At 49.2% G+C, this 26,840-nt stretch overlaps 1 protein-coding gene across 2 annotated transcripts in view; it reads right to left on the bottom strand.

Annotated features, from left to right (window-relative positions):
* CNTFR (ciliary neurotrophic factor receptor) overlaps positions 1-26,840 on the bottom strand; it is a 201,298-nt gene that overhangs the window by 55,936 nt on the left and 118,522 nt on the right. For both annotated transcript variants that reach the window (XM_066182304.1, XM_066182305.1), the window contains exon 3: positions 26,603-26,684. In XM_066182304.1, the coding sequence (XP_066038401.1) occupies positions 26,603-26,684 (82 nt within the window). The remainder of the gene's footprint in view (positions 1-26,602; positions 26,685-26,840) is intronic.

Below are 26,840 nucleotides of genomic sequence, written 5' to 3'. Positions count from 1 at the left end.
CCAGCAAACTCCATGCATTTACTAGCACAAATGGGAAGCAGGCAATTCTCCTTGCAATCCCCTATCCAGGAAACCAGGCAGGAGGATTGCAACCTAACCATGCTGTGCTGTGGAAAGGCACAGCTGCTTGGTGGATGCAGTGCTGTTTGTCTCCCTGTCTGGGTTTTCTTTTCTTTCCACAATAACATGATGCCTTGCTGAGCTGTTTGATGTAGCAGCTCACAAGTGGGGCAACACAGCTCATTGGGCACCAGCTGCCTGATTGAATTTTCTCAGGTTTCTGGACAGGAGCTGGAGCTGACATTCATTAATGATCCTTAGCAACTGAATATTTCCCGTGTTGCTACACTTGGCTGTGCTGAGCTGCATGTGGTAAGGATAAAACCACGTGAGTGTGTGTGCGTGACATAGGGTGAAGCAGGACGGGAGGATGAATGGGGATGAGGTTCCTTCAAGGCTTCATCAAGCCTTTGTGCACAAACAAGGGTGGATCAGTTCTCAAGATTCTCCTGGGCTTCAAAACCTCATTTGATAAGGTGCCTTCCAAGGAAACTAAGCAGCCCTGACACATGGTGAAAGTCCTTGCAAGGATTTATAGCAGCTAAAGTTGAGAGACTGAAGGTGAAAACAAGCTGTCAAATACAGCAGTAGAACATGTCACTGTTGAAGTCTGATGGAGATCCAAGCTGGATCAGATCTGCCCAACACCCTCGTAACTCACAGGTAAAAGGGGTCAGGGCAGAGAGAAGACAGAGTGCTGCTGAGGCTGTCAGGGCAGCCAAATCACAGCTGGGTTCCAGAGTGCTGCAGAAGGACATCATGGTACAGACCACCAGGCTGTAACCCTGTGTTGATTAATGCACAGTGGAATGCATGCAGCCTTGCTTCCCTTACATACTCATGGTTTCAAACATGCCACAGCCTCCATGGAAACCCATCCTGGAGTCATCACACTCCCTTCCCTGAAAACATCAGCTCAGTGGTGACCAACAACACAAACCCGTCCCCATGCCATTATGAGCACAGCACCACTGGAAGCAGGGCAGAGGAAGGAAAGAGGAACAGCTAAGGCTGGAAACAGATCCCACTTAAGGATAGTTTAGTAGACTCAAATCCTTCATCCATAAAAGGAGACAACCAAGCAAAGATGTGACAGACACCTTAGCAATGACAAGTGACATGAAGAGGCCAAATAGAGAAGGACTGCTTGCTCTTTCTCCTAATAAAATAAGAGGGAGCAAAACAAGCAATAGAAAGTGATCCTTTTTTTGCACAAATTGTGATTAAATTACAGAAATCTATATCCATCAGATGCTGTTGATGCCAACATTGGAGGGGGGAACAGTGAGTAAATGAATTCATTTAGGTCAGCAGAAGATGACCTATAACACTGAGCTGCTGAGTGAGCCTTGCAGCTGATGGTGGAGATGGAGGGAAGAAGCACCTCCAAGGCTTCTCCTCTCTTTTCTCCCTCTCCAGACATCAGTTCCTGGGTCGCATTGATCGGTGGGACCACATGGACGTGATCCAGCCATTCCTTGTGTCTAAGCCCACATCCTGATCCCATCTGCAAAGCTGGCTATGGAGGTGTGCCTGGCAGGTCTCAGCCTCCTGCAGATGGTCTGTCAGGACACCTGCTTCTGACAGGAATAGAGAAACTTTGTGGATGTTATCCCTGCTGGAAAAGGGAGTCCTAAGGACAAGGAAAACTGGTTTATAGTGAGTAAGTTGCTGGTGGGATGCCTCAGGACCATTTCTGACACCAGCCAAGGATGGAGACCTTTGGGAAACTGTGCTGACCATAAGATTTTTTTCAAGGGTCTTAAAAAAGCTGTGAGAATGTACTGACAGGCAGAAAGAGGGAAGAACATCTAAGATGAAGCATCTGTGTGAGGAGGGGTAGCTGGAACAAGACAAGATAAACAGACAGGCAGAAGTGGAAGAAAACAGTGGATGGAAGGACAAATAAATGTGAGTAACCACAGACAGATGGACAGCAGGCTGGAAGGGCACAGATGGAATGGAGGAAAGGAGGTGAGGAAGGACAATGAATGTGAGTGTTGTTGGGTGGATGGTTGCCTATTTGAATGGCTCTTGATGTGGATGGATGGTTAGATGATGAACAGACGGACAGACAGATGACTAGGCACATGTGTGGATGGACAAATACAGATATGAGAGTTTCAGTAAGAATTCAAGCATCTCACTCAAGTTCACTGATTTCTTCTATTGCATAAGGTAAAGAGGGTTTGTCTTCCTATTTCCTGTTGGCTAACACAACAGGACTATCCTGTTCTTACACTTGGATTTCTGCTTATCAGAGACATTGGAGCTCTGACACCCACCATTGCACCACCCAGCAGCCTTGCATGGATAAAGGCTCAGTGTAGTGATGGATCCACAGAACTGCCATCATTGCCTGGCTCCTGCCTGTCTGATGCCTGTTCCCAGAGAAGGAGTAAGATGGGGGGAAAGCTCTGGGACGCTCAGCTCTGCCCCTCAGAATTGTGGCTGAGAGCTTGCCCATAGCTAGTAGCTGAAAGACTAAGCTGGGGAGGAAAAAAGTCACCTTGAGTTATTTCCTTAAACACAGTACAAACACACTGGGATTCATCCAGAAGGGCTGGGGGAGCCATTCCTGGAAGACAGGTGTTTGAAAGCAGTGCTTCTTTCCAAGGCAATGATGTAAGGTTCCTGATGAAGCAGAAACCCAAAGCACAGCTTTGGAGGAGGCATTTCTCCCAGCAGGGTTTGCTGAGGGTCTTACTGGAGCAGAGACAAGTCCTCATGTCCTCCCTTGTCCCATGCCAGGTGTGGGAGTCCCACCCAACCACAGTGATGTATAGATGTGTGGGAAGGGGCACCTTTGGAAAGTGGCACCATGGGGATAGCTCCCCTGGAATGCTGGAGAAGCCTGTCTTCCACTGAGAACAGCAGCTCTGCTGTAGGAAGGGGATGAGCAGGGGTCACCAGAGCTCGACTGGGACCCTCTACTTCCTTCAGGCTGGGAATGAGTAGGAGCCCCTCCAGCCCACCTAGAGCTCCACAGCTCCCTTGGACAGGGAGGGAAGGGTGGTTTACCCTTGAATAGGGAGGGATGGGAGGTTTGTCCACACTCCTGGTCACTGTGTCACTGGTAACCCATGGGATCAATGACCATGATGGTGCCTGTCCTGCAGGGCCAGACCTTTTGGATGGATATCAACTGGTGACATGAATGTCCTGGTGGAAGATTCGAGCTGGACATGCAGGATAATTTATTCTCATTGAGGGTAACACAGCACTGGGGGACAGGTACCCACAGAGAGGGGGATCCTCATCCATGGAGGTTGTCAAGGGTCTGTCAACAGTCATGACTGATCTGGTCTTCTGCTGAGGACAGACCTTTTCCAAGAGGGACACTGGACTAGACATTTTCAAAGATTCCTTCCCAGCAACATGGATGTGATCATTGGTTAGAACTGATATTTCAAGATGCTGTCCTGCCCTGCCCCTACACCACCCTGCTTCTCCAAAGCATGCTGCCTTTTGGGTCAAGTGACATCACAAGGCTGTGATGTCATCATAGAGGGGCTGTGATGCAGCACCCCAACCAGCAACATGCTTCTCAGCACCCAAGCCCACTAACGGCCACATCCCCTGCCAGGCCCAGCCCACCTGCCAGGCACAACATGGCTTATGACATGAAGTCCCAGATCTAGAAAGGAGCCATGGTGATGCATAATGGGAAAAATTACAGCTTTACCCACATCTCTGCAAAATTGCATGCAGGGAAGATGGGAATAAACATACAAAGCTTAGAGTAATGAACCTGGGGCGGCTTGGTGAAATGAGCTGTGAGCTGTTTTGCTGCACTGGCAATGATGAGTGGCAGTTTTATAGGTCCTGCAATTGCAACAGGGACCAACAGGACAGCAGACAGCAGTTCAGCAGAGAGATGTGAAAGGGAAGACGAAACAAAGCACCTGAGATGTGGGGCCCATGGAAACATATTGAATGCCTCCCAAACCCATTCAGCTGGAAATCCAGTCAAAACTTCGTCCTCATTTTCCTCCTTAATGAAATCTTGACCTACATCGAAACTGGAATGGCAATACCACAAGGAAATTCTGCCAAAAGGTGAAGACTGCCCTGCCATGCATTGTGCTAGGGAGGAGCAGAACTCCTCTTGGGACCTTCCATCTCCACTCCTCCACTCCTCTTTGCTCCAGCTGAGGCTCTCACCCAGCCAGCATGAGCAGCTGCCAGGCATGGCAGGAATGCTGCTGGGCACTGGCAAGTGTGGAGCCACAGACACGGCACTGGGGGGTCTATGCCAGATGCCTGAGGGGTCACTGGGACAGCAAGCAGAGGAAGTGGAGAGGATGGTTTGCATTCCTGGCACCAGCACTTACCACAGCCCTTTCATGGGGGTCTTTCTGCCAGGGCCTGTGGCAAGACAACATCCAGCAGACACACACAGGGCAAAAACCACCCTTGCTTGTCACAGTGATTTGCAAGCAGGCTGGGACAAATATTTCCTCTGAGCGCTGTGCAGGGCTGTGGCTTGTGTAAGCAGAGAGTGAGCAAAAGAAAGGCACTGCAGCATTTTTGGGGAGAGGGATGAGCACTCTGCAGGTTCCACAGCCTCTGGCTCTTTCCTTCTTTTGCAGATGGTGAAAGCAACAAAGTGAGAAAGACCAGGTCCCCACTTTCTCTGATAGGACATGGAGCACTTCTGCAGTGGGAAGAGCATTACATAAGTGTCTTTGGACAGAGGCCTTCACATCATCCCGCTGGCCTTCATATGTCCCTCCCACAGCTGAGAAACCAGCTACAAATAATTGTCTCAGCAGTTAATTAGCTGCCTGTGTACATAATAAATTATACATTTAATATTTGCATAGTGCCAGGGCTATGCCAAGAGCTTTCCAGGCATATAAACCAGAAGCGTCTTTCATCCCACAACTTCCCATGATGAGATGAATCAGCCCACAGGGAGCCCCAGTGGATGGAAAGGGCAAGAGGACAAAGAGGTGACCCAACAAGCCTCTAGGGGAAGTTGTTCCTGGCCTTCTCCAGCCATAGGGGATGGTAGTGGCCCAATCCTGTGGCCTCTCACTTGCTTCAGGACCCATGCCCACTGGCCTGACAGCACCAACTGTGTCCAAGGAATGCCAGTGGTTCCACTCCCCTGTGCAGCTTGACAGCTCCTGAGGTCTGCCCTTCTTGAGATTAAGCAGCCCCTGGCTGTGGAGAGGGTTTCCTGACACCAGTTTCCTGAAGCACACCCCACTCGTGGTCTCCTCACATCTATTCCCTGTGATGCCACTTGGTCTTTGCACAGCTTTTCTTGCCAGCAGAAATATTCCTTCAAGGAGAAGAAATTTCATGCTTAAGGAGGCACTTCTTCCACAAGTGATTTAAAACTGGATATACCTTTGTAAGGAAACAAGCATAATTAAGTGTCATCGATGTAGCCAAAGATATGGACTGTTCCAAGTTAATTTTGTCCATTAATGAAGAGTTGCAGAAAGCAGAGACTGCATTTGTTTGCTCTGCTTTGGTAAATCCCTGGAGTCAGCAGCTTTGCTCTTGACAAGAAAAAATAATTAGAAAGAAACTTTAATTAAGAGATAACAGATGGGTGCTAAAGGACTTGTACTCAATCACACCACAATAGCCTGGAACCAGATCATGCTTTACTTCAGGAGCGTTATGAAGAAGGGACTTGATCCCGCCGACATGCTTGGCTCAGGACAGGATCCAGGGCAGGAAAACCTCTTCCCTCAGCCTGGATGTGACCACAAAACATCCTCCTGTGGGCATTGGCAAAGCCCTGATGCTCCTGCAGAAGTTCTGCTCCAGCTCTGCAACAGCCTCGCCTTTTGCCTCCCTCTGAACCCTCAGCCCAAACCCAGCTGGGGATGTCCATGGTGGGGTGACAAGGGCCTTCATGGCCCTTCTAGCTGCTCAACCGCACAAGGCTGTTGCCTCTCCCGTGAATCTTAATGCAGCATCCTCTGTGCCTTTCTGAAGATGAAGGAACACTCTTACCATCAAATGTTCCACTGTCACAAATGATAATCCAATTCACAGGCTCCCTCCTGGACTTGATGGTTCAGCAGTGGGGAGATCTCATGCCTGCACTGCTATGAGCTTGACACGCCATTGCCCAGGCCAAACTCCAAGTAACAGGAGCAGACAGGATGGCAGCACCATGAGGATGGGGTAACTTTCATCACTCATGCACAGGGGCCAGCAAGGCTGTGCAGTGGCAGAGAATCAGCACTCTCCTGGGGAGAAAACACAGTGCTAAACCCAGCAGGAAACCACAGAACACAGACCCATTGCTGGAAGCAGAAGACACACAGTCTCACAGCAGAACTGAGGGCCAAGTCCTTGCTGCAGCACTGGCTCAGCCCATGGGATGCAGCAGCTCCCCATGTCTTTTTGGCAGTTGGCCAATGGGGAGCCCTGGCTAGCAGACACAGTAGGAGGATGGGGAATGCTGCCGTAGCAGACAAGTAACTTAAGTGTCATTTTTCTGCTTCTGTCATCAGACTGGCTAAATCAATAGCTTTGGTCTGGTCTGAGTGGGATCTCACCAGGGCAGAGGGTGTCTTCCCTGTGCTCTATTATGTCTGTGTCTCGTCCTGGTACTGCTGCCTTTTTATCAGCCCCACGTTGGGACAGAGCTTCTCTTGCAGCTCTCTAGACCTGCCAAATCACATCAGCCCAGAGCTCCACACTGGCAGTGCTCCTGGCTGCCAGCCAGAAGGGCTCCATCTCAGAGACAGCCTTGTTTTCCTGAATGCCACCAAGCCCAGCTCTCACTGGGAGTACTAGGAGCTGTACAGTGATGTAGTTCCTCAAGCACAACTTGACCCTGGTAACAGGGGACAAGCAAAACTGAGAACAGCAATCAAATCCATCCTACCTCTGTAACAGAGTCTCCTCAGCCATGCATAGTCAGGAGACCACAAAAAAACTGTCCTTTCCCATGGCTTCAGGGTAGGAGTGAGCTCTGCCTGAGGGTGCTAATGCTGCTGTGCACCCATCTGCAATGGTTGCATACCTCTATCATGGATCATGTTGTGTTGACAAAGCTGGGACCAGGAGAAGATGCTGCTACTTCTTCTCTTCTGTCTCAGCAGCTCTACAGCAGAGAGGTCTGGATTCTTTTGGGCTGATGATCTTGGCTTTTAAGTTTTCCCATGGGAGGCTTTGTTCTTGCATCCCAGGAGGGGACCTGAGTTCATGTGTTGATCCATTTCCCAGAAGGTCTCATTAAGACCATCACTTGGATGTCAGTCCCAGTTCTCCTGGTCCAAGTGCCTTGGGACTCCAAGTGCTCTCCTTGCTGCAACTGGCTGAGCTGTGCCACTGTTTTCATCCTAAGGCAAGGCTGGATGGGACCTTATCCACTTGGCTTGCTTTGCAGAGTCAGCTTGAGATGACTCATCTTGAGGAAGTGCAGTTGCTTGGCAAAGCAGCAACTCCTCCAGTTCCCTGCAACTACATTGGGCTGCCCCAGCATGTGAGGGAGTATGGAGGGAAAGGTGTTGGAACACCAGAGGGAATGGCACTAAGGGGAACCAGCACACAGCAGGAAAATCCCACCAATATCCTCCGAGCTGGGCACGCTTGAGCCTTCAACCTTTGCTGCCAAAGGACCGCTGCTAGCATCATGGTGAATTAGAGGCTTGTTTTTCAGTCCTGCTTTTTCATGCGGACAGGACAAATAACTCTAAGCCACAAAAGAGTGCTTAGATCAGGCTTTTCAATGCCGTTTAGGGGGAAATCAATACAATTCAGAATTAGGTGCCCAAATCAGAGCCGTAAAGAAAAGCACATTGTGGTCCAGCAACAGTGTGAAGATGCCTGTATTTACTGAGGTCTGGGGAGGGGGAGGTGAGGGCAGAGCTGGATAGAGACATCCAGATGCCTCACTCCCTGCTGGCCTCAACCTGCCTTTTCAGCCCAGTGCACACCTCCCCATCCCTGTTTGCCAATGCCCACACACCTGCCCTCAGATAACAGCCTTGCTCCACTCAAATACACCGGGGGCGATCACTATTTGTTCACATAACAACCCAGCTCCTGCTTCACCCCACTCAGGGCTGCGGACGAGCATCAGGCATTGTACAATGCTTTTTTATTAGCACAGAATTATGGAAGTCAGAGGCGTAAAAGACCTGTTGGGTCCCACTCAGTCCATCCTCCTTCTGCCAAGACAGTATTGGTCCCTGCAGCATATTTACTATTTCTCCAGTCTAATTTTACATACTGTACAATCTGTGCAGTGCCAAGTTACGATCCCTGTGTGAGAAGCAGAGCTCTCAATTTCCAGGCTCTTGGGTGTGTAAAATCACAACCGCGATGCTAAATTAACTTTTTTTACCCTTGCATTTAATCATTTAATAGCTCTAAAATTCAGCCCCCCAGGCTCTTTCTGTCTGTCTGTTGGCTTGTGTTCTGCCTGCTGTAGGCCAGTGGCTTGTTGCTTACAGATGTAATGCTCACACCCCTGGGTGGATCGGCAGCAGCTGGGCTTGGAGCTGGGGTAACTACAACTTAACACATGAACTTCTGTGCTGAGGATGGAAAAACTCCTCTGCTTTTTTAAACACAGTTACAGGGGGTTCATCGTCCTCCTTATTGCTCAGCCCCACAAGGAGGAGGCACAGAGTGCCCTGCACACAGGGACAGGACTCAAAAGCATCATGGAAGCTGGACTGAGAAATCAAAAAGGGGTGCAGCCTGTAGCACCAAGACATGGGGGACAGGGCATTCCCTGGGGGTCCCAATAGAAGCACCATTACTTTTATCTCCACCTGTGCATCCGCCCCAGGGCTTGTTTATTCCCAAAAGAGGGATTTCTTCCCCCTGCAACAACACCAAGACTTTCTTTGTGCACTTGGCTACAGAATAGCAGAGAAGCTGAGTCACTGCCAGGGCAGCACAGTGAAGAGGATGGGAAGAATAGATGATAAAATGGGAACGATTTTCCCAAGTTTGAGGGGTTTTCTGACCCAGTCACCATCACTCCTCCAAGTAATACATGCGTATCTGGAGTCCAGTGCTGATTTCAAAACAAAATTAAAAATAAGGCACTCATCTTCTCTCGCCTGCAGGGGCTGTATTAACAGCTAAGACAAGGCATCGGGGTTTTCATTGGTAAAAACGAGATACTGCATTTGCATTTGATGCCTTTCACTCTGAAGGATCCTCAAGCAAAGCTAAGCCTGGAAAGGATCACCGGCACGTGCTGAGCCGTGTCACAGCCAGCAGAGCTGCAGCCCTCCCATCACACAGAGCATCTGCTCGGGGGAAAGATGGGCGCATATCAGATGCATGGCACGCTCAAAAGAGTGTTACTTACACCAGAGACAAGATAAATTGCTGAGTATAGCTAATAGAGCAATTGCTGAGTATAGCTAATAGAGCACTACAGACCACACAATAGGACCCCTGGTCAGAAATCCTAGATCTTGAGCAAAGCTTGGAGACACACTCCAGTTCAGGGCTGAATGAGGCTGGGTGTCTGATTAAGGGCTGGCAGGTATATCTGAACAATGGATGCCATGACCGTAGGATTGTGGCCCCCACATGGTTTCTGAGCTCCTCTTGGGGGGATCAGCAATATTCAGGAGCACCATAAATCCACAGGCTATGTGAGTAGTTACAAGTTACTCTGCAGTCAGAGAGCTATCAAAGGTAGCAGTGCTTTTTGGATTTGTTTCTTAGCAGGTAGGAGAGACAGGGTTTTCTGCACACTACATAGAAGATCCCAGAAGCAAGAAGTAGATCCATGAGAGAGCAGGGGACTGAAAGTGCGCAGGGCTTTGGAGGAGACAGAGCCTTTGCATGCCTTCTTGTGCAGATCATAGAATCATTGAATGGGACGGGTTGGAAGGGACCTCTGAAGATCACTAGTGCAACAGATATGCACATATCACAGAATCATAGGCTGGATACATCCTGTTCATCTATCTGCAAAGCACAACGCAGAAGCTCAGAGGAGATCACACCACCTCAGAAGAGAGAAGCGTAAGACAAGGCCCATGAGCCAGGAGCTTTCAGCAGGGTTGGTCCCATTCTCAGCAGCGTCACAGAGTGCTTTCAGAGGAGGGAGCATGCAACTCCTTGAGAGGTTGTAAACTTGAGCCAGCTCCTGGATGGCCCTGCCCCTCTGTTGGTGCCCTAAGCACCAAAGTCTAGCAGCCTTTCCAAAACTTATGAAGAAGATGGTCTTCATTAAGCAGCAGAGCATTTCAAAAGCAGCTCCCAGTGGCTGGCTGGTGGCCTCATTGTGCAGAACCCTTATGACTTTATCACACAGAGCCCCAAAAAAACCATGCTGCAATTTCTATTTGATATTTGTGGCCTCTCTGCTTCTAGAAATATATTCTCCTTCTTCTCCTCCTCCCTCTCTTCCTCTCCAACACAGCCTTTTCCTGCCTGTCTACCCACTGCCGTTCCCTCTCCATACAACTTTTGTTGCCATCCATCCGATGAAACTCTCAAAAGCAGCATTGCTTTTGGGACTCCAGTCTGCCTTTTAGAGCATCTCTTAAACTCCAATTACTGATCCTGCCATGTCAGAGAGTCTTCCGTTTGGCATGGGTTTTTTTATTGCCTCTATTGGAGACAATGAGCAAATGTTAGTTCAGGAGCAGACATCCATTCTTGAACCAATTATGCATTACTTCCTAAATTTCAACGTTTAAAAGCTATGAGTGTCTTACTACAAAACAACAGCTAAAAGGCTAGTTATTTTTCATTGACTGAAATACAAGTAAGTGTGCCCTGCCCTCTGGAGAGCTCTTGGGTTTGAAGCAGAAGATTTTAGGGAAGAGTATTTTCTGAAAGTAAGACTATTCAGATGCTCACCATGTCCAGAGCTCCAGTCATCTGAAGGCAGTACAGAATTACAACTATTATTAGCATAAGAGATACTTGAAATCTGGAATTTCTGTAAAATGTTTTGAATTCAGGTTCTGAAGCATTTAAAGGACTTGAGAAAACATCTTTGGCTCCAAGTCAGCAAAGCACTTAGGCAAGGCCTTAACTTTGAGCTTGTGTTTAAGTACCTTGCTGACTTGGGGCTTTTAACCCTGGCAAAAAGAAATCAACAAGGAAAGAAAAGTCAAGGAAAAAAAGTCTGGTGTACATAGAAATCTCCAGACAAGCCAAAATAATAGAGGAATCTCCTCTGGGAAGTAAGAAAACAAAAAATAACAATGACTTGCTTTAAAATTAAACACTAGAGGAAGCTTTCTGGAGGAGGGTGGCAAAAGACTCCCAGAACAAATGGAGTATTTCGGTGCAGCCTAACACCAGCTTCATTCTCCTGCCTCTTCAACATTCAGAAATTATTTATTGCTGAAAAAATAATCCCAAACCAAACACAAAACCTGATTCCCCATCCTATTTCCAGATGAAGTGCAAGGGGAGAGAGAAAATCTTGGCTTTAGTAGTGAAAAAAACATCTCTGAAAAGAGTCATCTGTGAAAGACTGTCTCCATCAGGAGGAAGAGGATAAGGGATGAGGGAGTGAAGGGTAGTAATGAGGAGGAGGAAATTGCCTAGAGGCAGAAGCCTGCAAACAGCCACATGCACTGCCTGTGAGAGGGGGAAGTCCTTGAGGAGAGAAAATCAGTGCAAATCTATGAACACATGCATGGAAAGCAGCTACAAGCAGCAAGCTGCACTTCCCCTACCTCCAGCTTGAGATCGTGAGTACAAAAACTGGAGCACAGCAATAAGGGCATCCTCTGCAGCCCACCCAGGGAGAGTGGCCACAAGAGCAGGAATGGGAGAGGAGATGCCCTCGCTGCCCCAGGAGCCAGTGCTTGCAGTCCCGCCCCAGTTCTGGCATGGCCAGGGCAGGCTCAGAGTGCCATGAAGTTGAAAATGCTGCTCTGCCTTCACCAGGGCAAAAGACCAAATTTACAGATATTCTCTGTTAAAGAGGAAAAAAACCACCAAAATACCCAAGTTCCTTCCTTCAGAACAGAAAGCAAAGGTTTTCATGTGTTTTTCATGTGTTTTTCTCAAAACTTCTCCACAGAGTTGTACAAAAGGCTTTGCAAAACCTTTGGTTTTTTAAGGTGAAGGGAGTGTCAATTCAAAGTGAAGAACTTAACCATTTCTGAAAAATACCAAAAAGATGAACTGCAGTCTTTCTTTCCCCTGTACTTCATCTCTTTTTTATCTCCCCTGACAGAGAATTATGATTTTGTAAAACATCTGGATGTTGATGGGACTTAATTTCCAACAGAAAATGGCTCCCCTGAGGATTCTCTCCATCAGCTTTGCCCAGGACAGATTGGCAGCCAGCACTTTGCTGCATAATGGAGATGCCCCTTGTGGGAAGCACAGGATTCCAACACAGAGGATGGAGGCAGTTCTTCCTCAGCACTCACACTGTCACAGTGCCTGCAGCTCCCCAGGGATGGCCACCCTGTCATCCACTGCTTCGTGCTGGCACCCAGCAAGATGCAGCTCCCGTCAAAAGGATCTTACAACACAAACAAGTGAGACAAACGAGGAGAGCATCATTCTCCCTGTCTTACACATGGAGATGAAGTCCCCAAACCAGTTAAATGACTGCCCCAGGAGAGTTGTTTTCATCAGAGCTAGGGTCTGGATTTCCTCTTCTCTGTGATCCTACTACACCTGGTACATTGACACCAGGATTTGGTAGGGCTCCCCTGACCTTGCTGAAACATAAAACCACAAAGCACTGAATTAACTTCAGATGGTGCCTTTTTATCTGCCTGGAATCCCTGTATGGCCCTCAGGATGCCAGCACTTGGGCACTGCAGGAATGGCTTGTGGGGCTATGGAACAGCTGCTGCTGTGCACGCCAGTGACTCCCTCTGAGGCACCAAAGCAAAAAGCCTTCCATAAATACTGGTTACACTAAAAAGCTCCTCAGGGCTAAGCAAGTTAAGAAAAATGGTGCAAACTCACTGGAGGATGAAAACACAATTAAATCACCCAACAGACCCTCTCCACTAACTCCTTGTGCTACCAGGCTTGATTTGAAGGTCTCTGCCTGCTGACACACACTTCCCACCCCTCATCCAGTCCTGGCACTGCTTTTCCAGAATCCTGGCAAGGCGTCTGTGCACACACGTTATGTGGGAAAGGAAGGCCCCCACAGTCTCAGCTCCCAGCACACAGTCACAGCCCAGCACACTGTGGGGCTATGGGCTGCACAGGAGCCTGGGAGCTGCTGCCCCACGCCACAGCACAAATTAAAGGCACTGAACATTTTCAGGAGGCTTCAGAATACACCAGAAGACACATCTGCAACATCAGGTAACAGCATTAAAAGAGCTGTGAGTGCTCATGGCGGCTCTCACTGTGAAGTTCTTCATTCCAGAGTTGTGATTTAGGGCAGGATGAAGAATGTGATGGGATTAAATCTGTCTACCTGAATCCTGAAATTTTCCTTCTGGGTTTACATCCCAAAGTCCTTCTCACAGATCAATAGAAGGATGCTCAGGCCCACCTCTCTGGAGCTGCCAAGAATAAAATTGTAAAAATACGGAGAAAGAAATGCATCATGGATACAAAAGCCCATGGACTCAGAGAGCTCAGTGGAATAGGCTTTCCCAGATTACAGAGTGAGGGGGCTCACTAACACAGAGGTAGGGCTGTACACTGGGTATCTTGCTCAGATGGGACAGACACTTCCACTTTGAAGTGACTGATCTAACCCTGCAACCTGCTTCAAATTTCCTGTGAGATGAGACACATCCCACTTCTTAAACAGCACTTCTTAGTAGCCCAGGGGTGAACAGACCCTGCTGCCATGCAAAAGACATGAACAGCACCTTTGATAAGGCTGAGTCAAGCTAAGACAATGTCAATAACCAGAAAACAAACAAACAAATAAATAAATAGATTTTAAAAAGAAAAAAAAGCCAAAACAAAACAAATTTAAAAACCCCAACCCTGTATAAACATACAGACATTTCCTCTAAAATGACAGCTTCCAAAGTCCCGTGTTGCTGTTATTCCCCCTGGGATTTTCCTTTCTGTCTATCATGCTGCTAATGCAGCAGCTAGGTAACTTTCGAAAAGCACCAACCAGCAGCATGGAAATAGCTGCAGTGATTATATTGCAACACTTCACTGCTTCCCTGAGCTGCAGCTCCCTCCTCCAATGTTGGAAGTACAATCAATGCTAATTAATTAAGGGCCAGAGTCTGCCAACCATGGTCACACCAACTTCAGTGCTGTTTCCTGAATATTCAGGGCTCACACTCCATAAAAGTGAGGATCAGGCTCCAGCAACTTGAGTTGAAAACAACAGAAACTCTCTTTGCAAACAAGGAGAGATGGACTGGCATGTCTGTGTCAGAGCTGAGAGCTGGAAGAGTCGTCTGAGCTGGGGCAGACCCCAGTGAGCTGCAGCTGTAAATCAGCAGTGAGGCATCATGCAGGCACCCCTAAAGGCTCTCCACCAACAGCAGCCACGGAGCCAGGACAGCTTTTACACCCAACCAAGGTTAAGATGAGAGTGCTTGTGAGGGGCCAGAGACAGAGCATGAGCACCCTCCAAAACCAAGGAGGAGAAAAGCCCTTTGTCCTAGTGGCCAAAGTGATGAGCCCTGTGATGACAGGAGAGAGGAAGGTAGGGCTGGTTGTTTACGGACAAAGATGGGGATGATCCTTGAGAGGAAAGGAGACAGGAAAGAGTCCCAGGAGAGTGAATGGACTTCACTGGAGCATCAGTGGGAACAGAGTTAGGGTTAGGGTTAGGGTTAGGGTGAAGGTGAAGGTGAGCCTGTGACCATGGTGCCTAACCCTGCCAAAGGGCTTCTCTGATGTTTTAAGAGTGAGGAGACACTAGTGGGGAATCCAAGCTCCTGACTGCCCCTCCACTGTGCCACACTGAGGGACCCTCACAACAAAGGAAAAATGCCTGTGCTTTCCACCACAAAGGTAAAACTACTTTTCAAGTCTGCTGAGCACAGAAACTTGTGCCATGAATATGACCACCAGACATCCTATGTAATGTTACACGACCTCCCAACAGCAGGAGTTCCTGCAAGGCTCAACAGCCTCCTCCCACTCCCCAGCAACATCGGTAGATTTTCATCCCCTTGCACCCAGCCTCTCCAGTTGTCCTGGCAGCTGGCACAGGTTGTAGCAGGTCTCCAGGCTCACAGTTATAGCCAGTCATGGAGGCTTCCCATGGGAAATCGCAGGAGAGGACTAGATAGACAGACATAAGCTTCTGGATTTAATGCACTCTTACTCCCACATGCCTCAGTTTCTCTCTTACACAGCATCTAGTCAGCTGGAGCTGCCACACCACAGTGCAGGCAAGCCACAAACTCAGTGGAGTCCAACCCACCAGGGCCTGTGGTTTGGCTGTACTCAGAGGCTCTCTGTGACTCATCCTACAAAGTCTCAAGTTCATGGCTATGGATGGAGGATCCCATCGAGAGAACTCCAGGCTCAATTTACACTCCCTCTGGGAGTGGATTTGTGTATAAACAATGCAGATGATGAGCAGAGCTCAACTAGCTGGTTGGAGAAGATCCTCACTTGGATGGATGAATGGATGTGGGGCTAAGAAGGACAAGCCTCCAGCAGTGGACCCCTGTGTGTACGCTCTGCACCACCCCAGTTTTCAGCTGATTATGCTGTTCTGAGCTTGCCTTCATGCCACTCACAACAGGATGAGACCCTGATCCCCCTCTGGAGCTCTGTTACCTCTGTGAGGGATGCTCATCAACTTCCTTGGTTTTATTTCAGTTTGGATCCTGGAGGCAGCAGGTGTAGGACCCCCGTGAGGAGCAGAGACCAGCTGAGCATGGAGTGGAGTTTTCTACAGAGAACAGAAGTGCCCTTTGGAGGAGCAGAGCATTCATCCCCCACCATCTCCCTGTGAGCAGAGCTGTTATTCAGCAGCACATGAGAAATGCATGCACATGTGGGCACACCTCATTACATCTCAGAAAATCCAGCAGGAATCAAGCAGATAGGTCACGTGCTGCAGCCCAGCTTTAGCTTGTGCATCCCAGTTAATTCCTCAGTGTCATGGTGCCAGCTCTCCTCTGCCTACAAATCACGAAGTTCTTGGCTGGCAGAAATCCTACAGGCTCCCAGCCTTGCAGGTCAATGTTTTCTACCATCAGCTCTGTAGACCTCTGGCTGTTTGGCAAAGCTCCAGAATGGATAACTAAGAAGAGCCTGGCTACTGGCAGATGACTTCATTCTGTTAGCACAGGTCTGCTCCGGGGGAAATGCTGTAGGCTTTGCAAACAAAAAAAACAAGGAAGGTCAAGTGTGCTGAACCCGGGATGAAAGGCACTACCTTTCTGCCAACTATGTGCACTCTGAGGTGAGGTTTTACCCCATCCATATGGAATTTTGAACTGAGAAGTGGATGTGTCTTGCCAGGGACTCTACCTGCACACAGGTGCATGGAACTGTGCAAGGAGAATATTTTATCCCCTTCCTCTTGTCTCTTAAGTAGAAATAAAGGCAGTTTCATCGCTGTATACCGTGCTGTGAATCACACCCACAAATCCCCTTCCCCAACACCAGCCTCCCCAGTATGGCTCTAATCAAGGGAAGGCACTGCGATGAGGCTCTAGACTTCTCGGCTTCAATTAGCACCTGCTAAGAGCTGAGCCTAGATAGCAGTCTTTTCCAGCAAATTGTACACCAAGAGATTAATGGTTCATACAGGACTAATACTGCTGTAACCTCTCCTGCCTCCATCACTGTCAATTGCCTTGTGGTTTTACTTCACTTCTCCACCTGATGGGCCTTCCTGGAGCAGTCATTACAAGGTGACACACACAGCTTTTCCCCTCTGTAACAAGCCTGCAACAGTCCCTCCTCAACCCTCCTTCTCTTTCTCCTTTAAATATTCCACAATTATATTGGCTTCTCTGCATGGATCCACCTCATTTAGTGCTGCCCAAGACCACTTATCCTGAAAGATGATCTTTTCATCCACAGCACAGGCCGTACATCTTGCAAGTTGTTCTGTATATTTTTTACACTTCAACATCTCCTGGCCTGATTAGGAATCTGGTATTCCTCTTTCCACAGAAGCACGGTGTCTGCTCCAAGAAATTAACTCCACCAAAGACTTTAATAATAGACATTTGTGGATGCTGTGGCCCAGCATCTGCACTCCTGAACATGCTTCATGGTATCTTTGCTCTGTTCCCACCCCAGAAAACAGTCTCTGAGGAAGCAGAGATGACGATGCTTGCACTCAATGTCTTCTGTGCCTGTGTTCCCATTATCCAGGGCTTTGCTTGGTCCCAGATGTGTCACAGGTGGGCCGAAGATAGCAGCAAGCGATTCCATGCCCAACACTACAGAAGGATGTGCAGGACCTGAATGTATCAGCCTTTCCTGACTTTTTGGTTCTGGTTTCTGCCACACACAGCTACTGTGGCATGTCCTGGGGATGATCTGTAGCACCCACTGCTGAGGTTGTGGGATCCTACAGGTGGTGCCCAGAGCTGTACCCAGGGCTGATGCATTTTGGTCTTTGAGCCTGACTGGAGATTGCCTTTGCAGTCCCAGGGCATCCAGGACTTCAGACACTGGAAACTCTTCAAATGGAATAAAGAATGAGTGGTACATTCAGTCCAAGTTCTGTTGGACACGTGGGCTGGTAGGAGCAGGCTGCTCTGGAAACATGAGGTGTCTGGTTCACTGCGATGGCCACGTGTGACTTCTGAGGTGAGACCTTTCTGAGCTTTTGGAGGTTATTTGAAGCCAAATCCCTGAAGGACTAAAGGTTTCCACTCCACCTGTCACAGTTCTATGCGATCTTCCATTTCCGGAAGCCTTTGAGAATGTAAAGAAAGGATGAAGATTGCTTCCTCCCCCACCAAAAGGACCTCAGTGCTAGGACAGGACACAGCCCTTCTACCGCGGTGAATTCTCACTCAAAGAACAAGGTCCATGGCTATTCCCTCTGTGCTGGACTAAACCTCAGCTCCGTAAGGTCTGAAAATGTGTGCAAATGAGATTTTGGCTTCTATCAGCCCTTGGGGGCTCCCAGCTGCTGTGGCAAAGTGCCTATTTACTACCATGTGTTAGCAGAGGAAGTCATGCTCCTGCTCCATACAGGAGGACAATGCCATGAAAAGAAGGAAATCCAAATCTTTCCTCCCAGCCTCTACCCAACAAGCAGGCCTTGTTCAGCACTGGGTTTCAACATGGATTCACTGGCAAGGAATCTCTGGCTTATGCAAATGATCCACAAATTTAGTGCTGTGCACTCTGCACAGCCACAGCCTGGCAGCTCCTGTCTCCGCCCCGTGGGTTGTGGCAGCATTGCTCGGTGTTCGCAGTAATCCTCCACTTGAAGCTTCTCTAGATGTAAGGGTGGACTACAAATCCCACTCCTCCTCTGCCTGTCGATGTGTAATGAAGCCTAAGAGACTACTGAGACACGTTGTTCCTTAACACGGGCAGAGCTAATGAGTCCTGGCATACTGTGATCCTCCTGGCAGTTTCTTCTCACCACAGATATGAACTATTTTCACCAGTATTGTGGGATCACAGGCTTGTACAAAGCCTGATAGATCCACACTCTAAAGCTGCGTCTTCTATTTTCTTTTCTGTCTTTGATTCTTTCACAGATTTGTGATCTGCTTCAATACACAGGACCTATTTTTGGGAAGAGCCCCCTCTTTTGTTAGCATCAAAGATATTGCCAGCTAGGTCTCCTTCCAAGCTCTTGGATGGGGATGGCTGATGTGGGACAAATCTCCACTTTACTCCAGAACTTCATCACCTCCATTTCAAACAACTATTTCCATTTCCAGAAGGAGGCAAATTCAGTTCCAGTGACTCCAGACGGAAATGTGCATGGAAAGAAGGCAGCTTCTTTGCAGTGTCCATAAACCCTGGTAACTTGCAAAATGCAAGACTTCAAAGCCCTGAACCATCAAGCTGTGTTTCCTCTCACATAAATGCCAGTCCCTCTATTTTTCTTCCTGTCCTTCCCTTCTCTCCCCCACTTGCACTTCAAGAACATCTCACCTTCTGCATCTGACAGCACTTAGCACAACGGGACATCAATTTTACTGCTGACCTGTGGCTATTTTTCAAACACAGACCCTAGGTAAGAGCTGGGAGCTCTCCAATCCTGGTCTGACAGGCATAAGCCGTGCTCCTGCAGTGTGTCCCAGCAGGACAGGCCACATTACGCTATGCACCAGCAGCTTTCTGCAGTGCAAAATTAACAGACAATGTGTGGAAATGAACCAACCCTCCTGATTCCCCAGCTCCCAGGAGGGAGGAGCGAGACTGGAATGTGCTCCCGACAGGGCTATCCTGCATTGCTGGCTGGACCCCTGTGGGATGGTCAGCTCTGGAACCTGTGGAGAAATGAAGCAGTGGACAAGAAAGCACAGGCACTAAAAATAGGCTGTTTGCGGTAGGGGCTGACCACATTTATTAGCAAGCCTGTGCTCTGGCCGACCACAAGGTCAGCTGCCTAGAGCTTGGCCGTAATTCACTCTGTCTGGGCAGGAAATCTACTTGAGCTCAGGGGGATGTCCAGTAATAGAAAAAGTTGTTCCAGGACCTTGGGCTATTTTTGCTGTTTTCTTTTATTTTGCAGACAGACAAGCTTTTGGGAGGTGCATCTTGTGCTGGAAAAAAACAAAAATAAAGCCAGGTGCTCATGGACAGAGAGAGGAGTAGAAATAGAAAGGGGATCATGCAGATGTTTGTGCCTGTTTGGGTCTGGGGTTCTCCTTCTTAGACAGGCTCACCTTCACCATGGAATACCAGAGCAACAAAAGGGACTCCAGAACTTGATGGACCCTTAAGCATCCTAACAGTGTGCAGCAGAGTCTAAGAGGTTGCAGTGGGGGTGTCCCTGCAGGTGGGGTTGCTGTCTCTTCTGCTTCCCAGCAGCTGTGGGCAGGCAGGGAAGATGGGGAGGCAGTAGGAAAACCATCACAGTAATGAATGCTCAGGGGTGAAGATGATGGACCTTCCTTGGAAAGGCATCAGAGGGCAACTTGAATTACAGCCTGTTGCACCTCTGGCCAGCATGAGATGGGCCAGCATATTGTCCCCCAACAGAGACAGTAATCCCACCAGGATAATGCTGGTTCCCAGCAAATGGCCACCAGCCTGGAAGAGCTTAGCCGTGAGCAGCAATGAGCAAGGCAAAGGAGGCAAAGAGCAGATGCCTGCCCTTGAATGGCAGCCTTCAGAATGATTTAAGCAGGCTCTGCTGAATGGGACTGCAGTTTGGAGTGAGGCTGGTACATTTAGCCAGCTGGATAATGAGAGCATCCAGAGTTATATCAGGAAGGATTAAAAAATGTAATTGCTAATGGGGAATTAATTGTTAACGGGGAAACATCATTGCAGGAGGGTGTTCCCAGTGTGGCCCAGCAGGGACCTACTCTTGGCCAATTGCTAATCACTTGTCTTATCAATTATCTTGAAGGCAACATAAAACTGTTGCTGGCAAAGTTTGCCAGTGACATGAGGGCTGATGTATATAATAGAAAGGATGAGTCCATCACACACAGAGTCCAGAGCAGTTAATATACGAGCTTTCTCTCGGCAGGAGCACATGTTTTATGCAGCCAAGCACAAGTCCATTCATCTCCAGTGGAGGAATGTAGGTCAGACTTACAGAATGCAGGACAGTGTCCTGGGGAGGACAACAACAATAAGGCCCTGCCAGGAGCCACTTGGAGACAAAGTGCCAGTGCTGAGAGCACAACTCAGTCAGAGGCAAAAGAAGGTGTCAGGGGAGGTAGGGAAGGTGCTATGTAATAAGACAGAGTTTTTTTCCAGGCCCCAGCCTGAGCCTGGAAGAAGGCACCATCTCCAAACTCTCAGCCAGGCACTCTGCACACACAGTCAGTCCCTTGACCTCGCCTTCCCCAGCGACTGCCTGTGCCCTGGCAATTACAAAAATTCTAGATCACTCTGTTGCACACGCAACTCACCCTGGGGAATGTGTGCAAAAACAAACAACAAATGACAGATGTTTGTCATGTTACTTAATGCATGACTGAAGGACACTGTGGGAGAGGGGAGGGGAGGGGAGGGGAGGGGAGGGGAGGGGAGGGGAGGGGAGGGGAGGGGAGGGGAGGGGAGGGGAGGGGAGGGGAGGGGAGGGGGGGGGGAGGGGAGGGGAGGGGAGGGGAGGGGAGGGGAGGGGAGGGGAGGGGAGGGGAGGGGAGGGGAGGGAGCACCTCAACTCAACTGCATTTGTTGAACAACCAAAACCTGCACAGATGTCTACAAACAAAATACACAGACCAGTGTGAACATACAAACCATCTCCTACACAGCAAATCCAGAGAACACCTGCAAATTCAAACTGTCTAGTTTAAGTATGCCAGGCTGGTGGCACTCCCTGGCATGGGCTGACTTACGTGGAGGAAGCAGAGCCCTGCTAAAGAGGTGATCACATTCCTGTCAGCCAAAAAATGCTATACAAACAAGGCTGGGCAATTATAGAAGGGGAGAGAGGTTTTCCTATCTACAGTTGGTTTCTCATAGAAAAGCCAATTAGCATGGCTTTGCTGTGCATTTTCAAGGCTATTTACTGGTCCAGGCTTTGTCTTTGCAGCATTTCTAACGAGGCATGTACAAACTGGAGCCCCCGCGAGGCTTTGCAGCAGAACCAACTGCAAAAGATTAGCGTCAGGGCTTAAGAGAGCAAGAAAAAAGGGAGAGTAATGAAACAAAATCTCTCTTTTCCTCAGCTGAGGAATGATGGGGGCTAATTGCTTATTGCTGGTGAGGAAGAGAGGAGATAGGAGCTTCTGTGCCTATCAATAAATTAACTCTGGCATGTGGCATCTGAAGTGCATTCATTTCCAGAGCCTTTTATCTCTTTGTCTCCTCTCCTGGATGAAAACATAATTATTGTTTAAACACGAGTTAATTCAGCAAGGTGAGGATCAATAAAGCAGAATTACTCCTCTTTCAAAAGCAAAGAAATCTCAGTCTGGGACAGATGTGGACATAACTCTGGCAGAGCTGATGGATGAGGAAGACCTCTTGGTCACAGCAGGAGACTGGGGAAGCAGAGGCCCCTCTTTTCAGGACTGCTGTAGGCATTGGGTTTAATAAGAACAGGTAAGTCCAGCAACAGGCAGTCACAGCATTCAGTACAAAAAGCTGAAATCAACCATGCATGCTCACTCTGTAGCCTAGCATGCAATTAGGCATCTCCACCATGTACACACTTCCAACATAAGAGCTTGGGTTAAACCCCAAAGCTCGTCCTGTGACCTCTCACAGACCTTTGAAGGCACCCACGCCCTGCTAGAGAGGACGTTTCTGCACTGCGGGGACCCCCACCAGCTCCGCTCTCACACAGTGGAGGACTTGGACAACCAAAGGTGTGAGTGTCACAGCAGACAGCATCACATCAGTGCTCTGCTCAGCTTTCCCCATCACCTTACTCCATTCTGAAAAAAAATTGGCAGCAACCACTGCCTTAAGAACAAAACACAGGAAGGAAAACAGAGCTATCCAAAATAACAGGAAGTTGATTAGAGGGCTAGAACACCTCTTCTAAGAGGAAACGCTGAGATACTTGGTATTCTTCAGCCTGGAGAAGAGAAGGCTCGTGGATGACCTTATGGCACCGTCCAGTACGTAAAGGGGCTACAAATGACCTGAGGAGAGACTTCTCAAAAGGACATGCAGTGACAAGACAAGGGGTAATGGCTTTAAACTGAGAGAGAGTAGGTTTAGATTACTGTTGGGGGTTAGGTTTGTTCCTTCTTTCTCTAAACAATTTTTTCCCCATAAGTTACCAAGGAGACCAAGTGTTGGATACTTGAGAGTACTTAACTGAAACAAAGAGGTGAACAAAGTTGGAAGGGGGAGATAATGCAGATAAAAGACAGAGCTTGAGGCAGCTGCGGGCTCTTCTTTTTCCAGCGTTTGGGGAGAGAGAGAACGGCTGTTGCTTGGCTGGAAGAGTTTCACTGTGGCCAAAGGGATCCAGTCCTGAGAAATCTACTATCACTGGTTCAGTCGGAATCCTGAGTTTTCCCTGCCACTCGTGGGAGCTGGTCCAGGCTCTGTCTCGCCTTCAGCTTCTTCGGCGCTACTCCTCTTGCTACCGTGTGACCCTGCACCCCCTGCGCTGCCGGGACATCCTGCCCCTGCCTGCCGGGACACCCTGCCATCCCAGCTACCAGCCCGGGACTTTTCCACTGTTTCAGCTTGGTGCTCTGAGGATCCTGCAGGACACCGAAACCAAACTGCCCGGGGTTTTGTAAAACAAAGCCCTCAAAGTTCTTAGTACTGTTTTCGTTTGTTATTAATGCTGTAGTTGTTTGGTGAGGTTTTTTTGTGTTTGTTTGCTTTGTATTACATACTAGTAAAGAACTGCTATTCCTATTTCCCAAATCTTTGCCTAAGAGCCTCTGATTGTAATTTATAATTGAAAAAGAAAAAAAAAAGGGGTGGAGGGGGGGGTTTACACTCTCCATTCCAAAGGAAACTGCAGTTGTTTTTTTTTATTATTACCTGGCAGATACCTGTCTTCCCAAACCAAGACAATTACATATCAAGAATAAATCCTTTAATGTGAAAATGGTGAGGCACTGGTGAAGGCTGCCCAGAGAAGCTGTGGATGTCCCAACCCTGGAAGGGTCCAGTCTGGAAGGGACTTTATGCAAATTGGTCTAGTGAAGGTGTTACTGCTCATGGCAGGGGGATTGGAGCTTGATGATCATTTAGGTCCCTTCAAACTTAAACAGTTCTGAGATTCTTTGTGGAGGGCATAAGGCTCTCCCCTTCCCTCCTGGGTCTTCAGCCTGTTCTGCCTACTGCGTGCTCTCCCACTCTTCCTGCAGCTCCTGTCCATCCCTCCAAGCCAGCTGGATCTGTGCAGATGGGGACAGCCCTGTGCCTGTCCAGGGCAATGTCCATCTCTGCAGGCAGGTTGGCCCAATCTGGCAGCCCTATCTAAAGCTGCTTATTCATGCACTGGAGATAACAGTCCTGGACACCCTCTTTCATTGCCCCTCTGCCCTTCCCTTCAGCAGGAGACCCCAAACCAACTGACAGAGCCAGAACATTAGTGCCAGCCTCTGAGCATCCCCCTGGAACTGCCCTGGTGGTGTCTCTGGTCTCCCACCACCCAGTGCCCACCCCCCCGGGAAATTGCATCACACGCAGCTGTGTGATGGGTGTGAGACCTGACTAACCTGCCAGGGATGCAAAGCAAGGGAGCTGTGTCATCCCAAAAGTCATGGGAACCCCTAATCCACTGACCTCTGAGCCCTCCACTCCCTTCCCCCAACACTGGGGATCATCCCAGGCTTCTGCATCGCAGACAGATGCACCCTGTGCTCTGCCAGCTCCAAGGAAAAGGACTAAAGGTGAGCAGCAGAGGAGCTAACACATGAGCAGCCTCACCTTCACCAAGCCTGATGCTGCTTTTATTAATTCATGTGGCAGTTTGCAGGACGCTCCAGTAATCACTGGGGTGCCTATGAGAGCCAGGAGAGGGTGGCCAGGCTCCCTTCACCGTGCTCATGCTCGCTTAACAGCTTGTCATATCCTCCTCACTCAAGTATTCAGTGCTAATGCATCTCTTAAAGTGCTTCATGAGCTATTAAAGTCGAACGTGCCTCAAGTGCATGATAAATGGACTCTACGCCAGCATCTTCCCCCCACTCCACCGGGTCCCTGCTACCAGTGGGATTAATCCACCCTCCCACCCCATTCCTGCTGTGCCTTTCCAGCCGGGCTGGTGGGGGATGAGCTCTGGGTGCGGGGCACAAGGGCACAGCCTTTGGGTCTCCAGCGTTGACCTGCCTATGCGCAACCTCTCCGACCAGGGCACGGTGGGTGGGCAGGAGACCTGCTGCTTCAAAACTCCTGCCCAGAGCCAGCCTCGGTGTTTCAGAGTGGTGCCCAGGAGGGATATGCAGTGCCTCTGAAGAGCAGATTGAGGACAATGCGGAAAGTACCTTGTCTCACTATTTCGTAACTAATTTTCTAACCATGTATCCTTTTTTCGACCCCCAGTGAAGTTGCTACAGATGGGAAGAGACTGTGTCACTTCTCACACCCCATTCAGGCACTTGCTGATGCACACAGGCTTCAACAGCTTCAGTTTTGAACTGGTGTCCCAGACACCTCCCTCCCAGACACAGCAGGCAAGGGAAACAGGAGGGACACAAGGACATGGGAGACTATGCTGCCAAACCCCTGAATCCCGCTGTATCACGGAGCAGAAGGTGACAGTCGCTGCAGCTCTGCACCAGCTGTCAGTGGCAAAATGTGAGGTCCTGCTCACTGGTGAGAAGCAGCATTTGTTCCTGCCTAGACAACACAATTCAAGTGTGTGAAACCCTGAAGTACCTGGCACTTCGGTGTTTAGTGCATCTCCCTGTGCAGCAGGTCTGGGCTACTATACCTACAGCACAGCAGGAAGCAGCATGGTGCATCCAAAGGATGCTCTGGCAGTCCTATTGCCAGATCCTTTAAAACTTCCCAGGGAGTGGTCCCGCAAGCACAGCAGGAGTGAGCAGTTCTGCTTCTCTGCAGGAAGCATCACACCTCCACAAGCAGCATACAGCTCAGCACCCAAATGCTTTGAGCAGGCACCCTGGGAAGGGGTTGGAGACCTCCCTGCAGCACCAGCCAGCAAGTTCCTTCCACATCCAGGGAGTGGCTGTCCTGATGTAAGGCAGATGTGATGCCCACCCCTGGCTGCTTTGTGTCCAACCTGGAAGCTTGTGTCAATGTAAACCCACTCAAATGGATTTAGGGCAGCCCAGTGGGGCACTCTGGCTGGGCTTCTCAATTTCACAGAGCCCAGGGATTCATAGATGTCTTTACTGGAGTTAATCAGCAGAATTCCTCTCTAAGATCCTCTAAAAGCAACTACAGACAGGCCGCCAGGAAAAGCAGTGAACTCTGGAGGTTCCCCACTTTGTCCTATTTTTGCAGAGTTGGACTCCACACCAGGACCTAACCAGCCCTCATAATCTTCCTGCTCCTGCCTAGACCCAGGATTATGTGGGGCTTCTTCAACTCCCAATGCCACCAGTGACTCTAAAGTGTAATCTCTCTAAAGTCACCACTAAAATAAATCCTGAATCTTCTGCCAGCTTGGAGAGATGTGAGCTCCTGGTGGGCACATATGCATGCTGGCAGTGGGGATTAAGTCCCTGCAAGGGGGGGAGTGTAGGATGAAGCATCATCCATCATTGTCATGGGGCAGGGTGTCAGGGGTGATCGGAGTTTGGAGCTGACAGTTTGATGCTTCCTCTTGACTCTTCATCCCTTCATGGGTGGGCTGCATGGGGCAGCATCCACAAGAGTGGGCAAAGGGGTCCAAAGCAGTAGGGACACAGTGAGCTGTGGGCAGGGCAAGGGGAATCAGCAGAGGGAGATGCAGGATGCCCAAACCCCACAGTGATGGACTGGAGGGGGTACTTGTCATGGAGAGAAGTGGTAACATGCACAGAAATATCAGGCACACCTGGAGGGTGCACCCAGATTCCCCCAGGAGAGAGGCTGGAGGAGAAAGGCTGGAGGAGAAGTATTCCCATTTTTCCCGTTTTTCAGGAGCCCCAGGGCCTGGGAGGTGTGAAGGACTCACCCTGCTGGCTGTGCCTCTGGGCGTACACCACCACCACCGCGGCGAGCACCACGCAGCAGGCTGACCGGACAGGGTTAGCCATCTGTGGAAGCAAACACAGGCAGGAGAAGTCATGGTTTGCCCTCAGTGCTGAGAGCTCCCATGATGAGACTGCAAGGAGATGACTGCAAAACCAGCTCCATGGCAGCCAAGGGGAAATTCACTGCAAAATGAGGCATTTTGCTGGCGCACACTTCAT

The sequence above is a fragment of the Chamaea fasciata genome, unplaced genomic scaffold, assembly GCF_029207755.1.
Source record: "Chamaea fasciata isolate MVZ Bird 193981 ecotype frontalis unplaced genomic scaffold, bChaFas1.0.hap1 SCAF_4, whole genome shotgun sequence".
Classification (NCBI taxonomy): Eukaryota; Metazoa; Chordata; class Aves; order Passeriformes; family Sylviidae; genus Chamaea; species Chamaea fasciata.
Note: the sequence above shows the minus strand (reverse complement) of the source record. Positions and strands in the feature narration are given on the sequence as shown.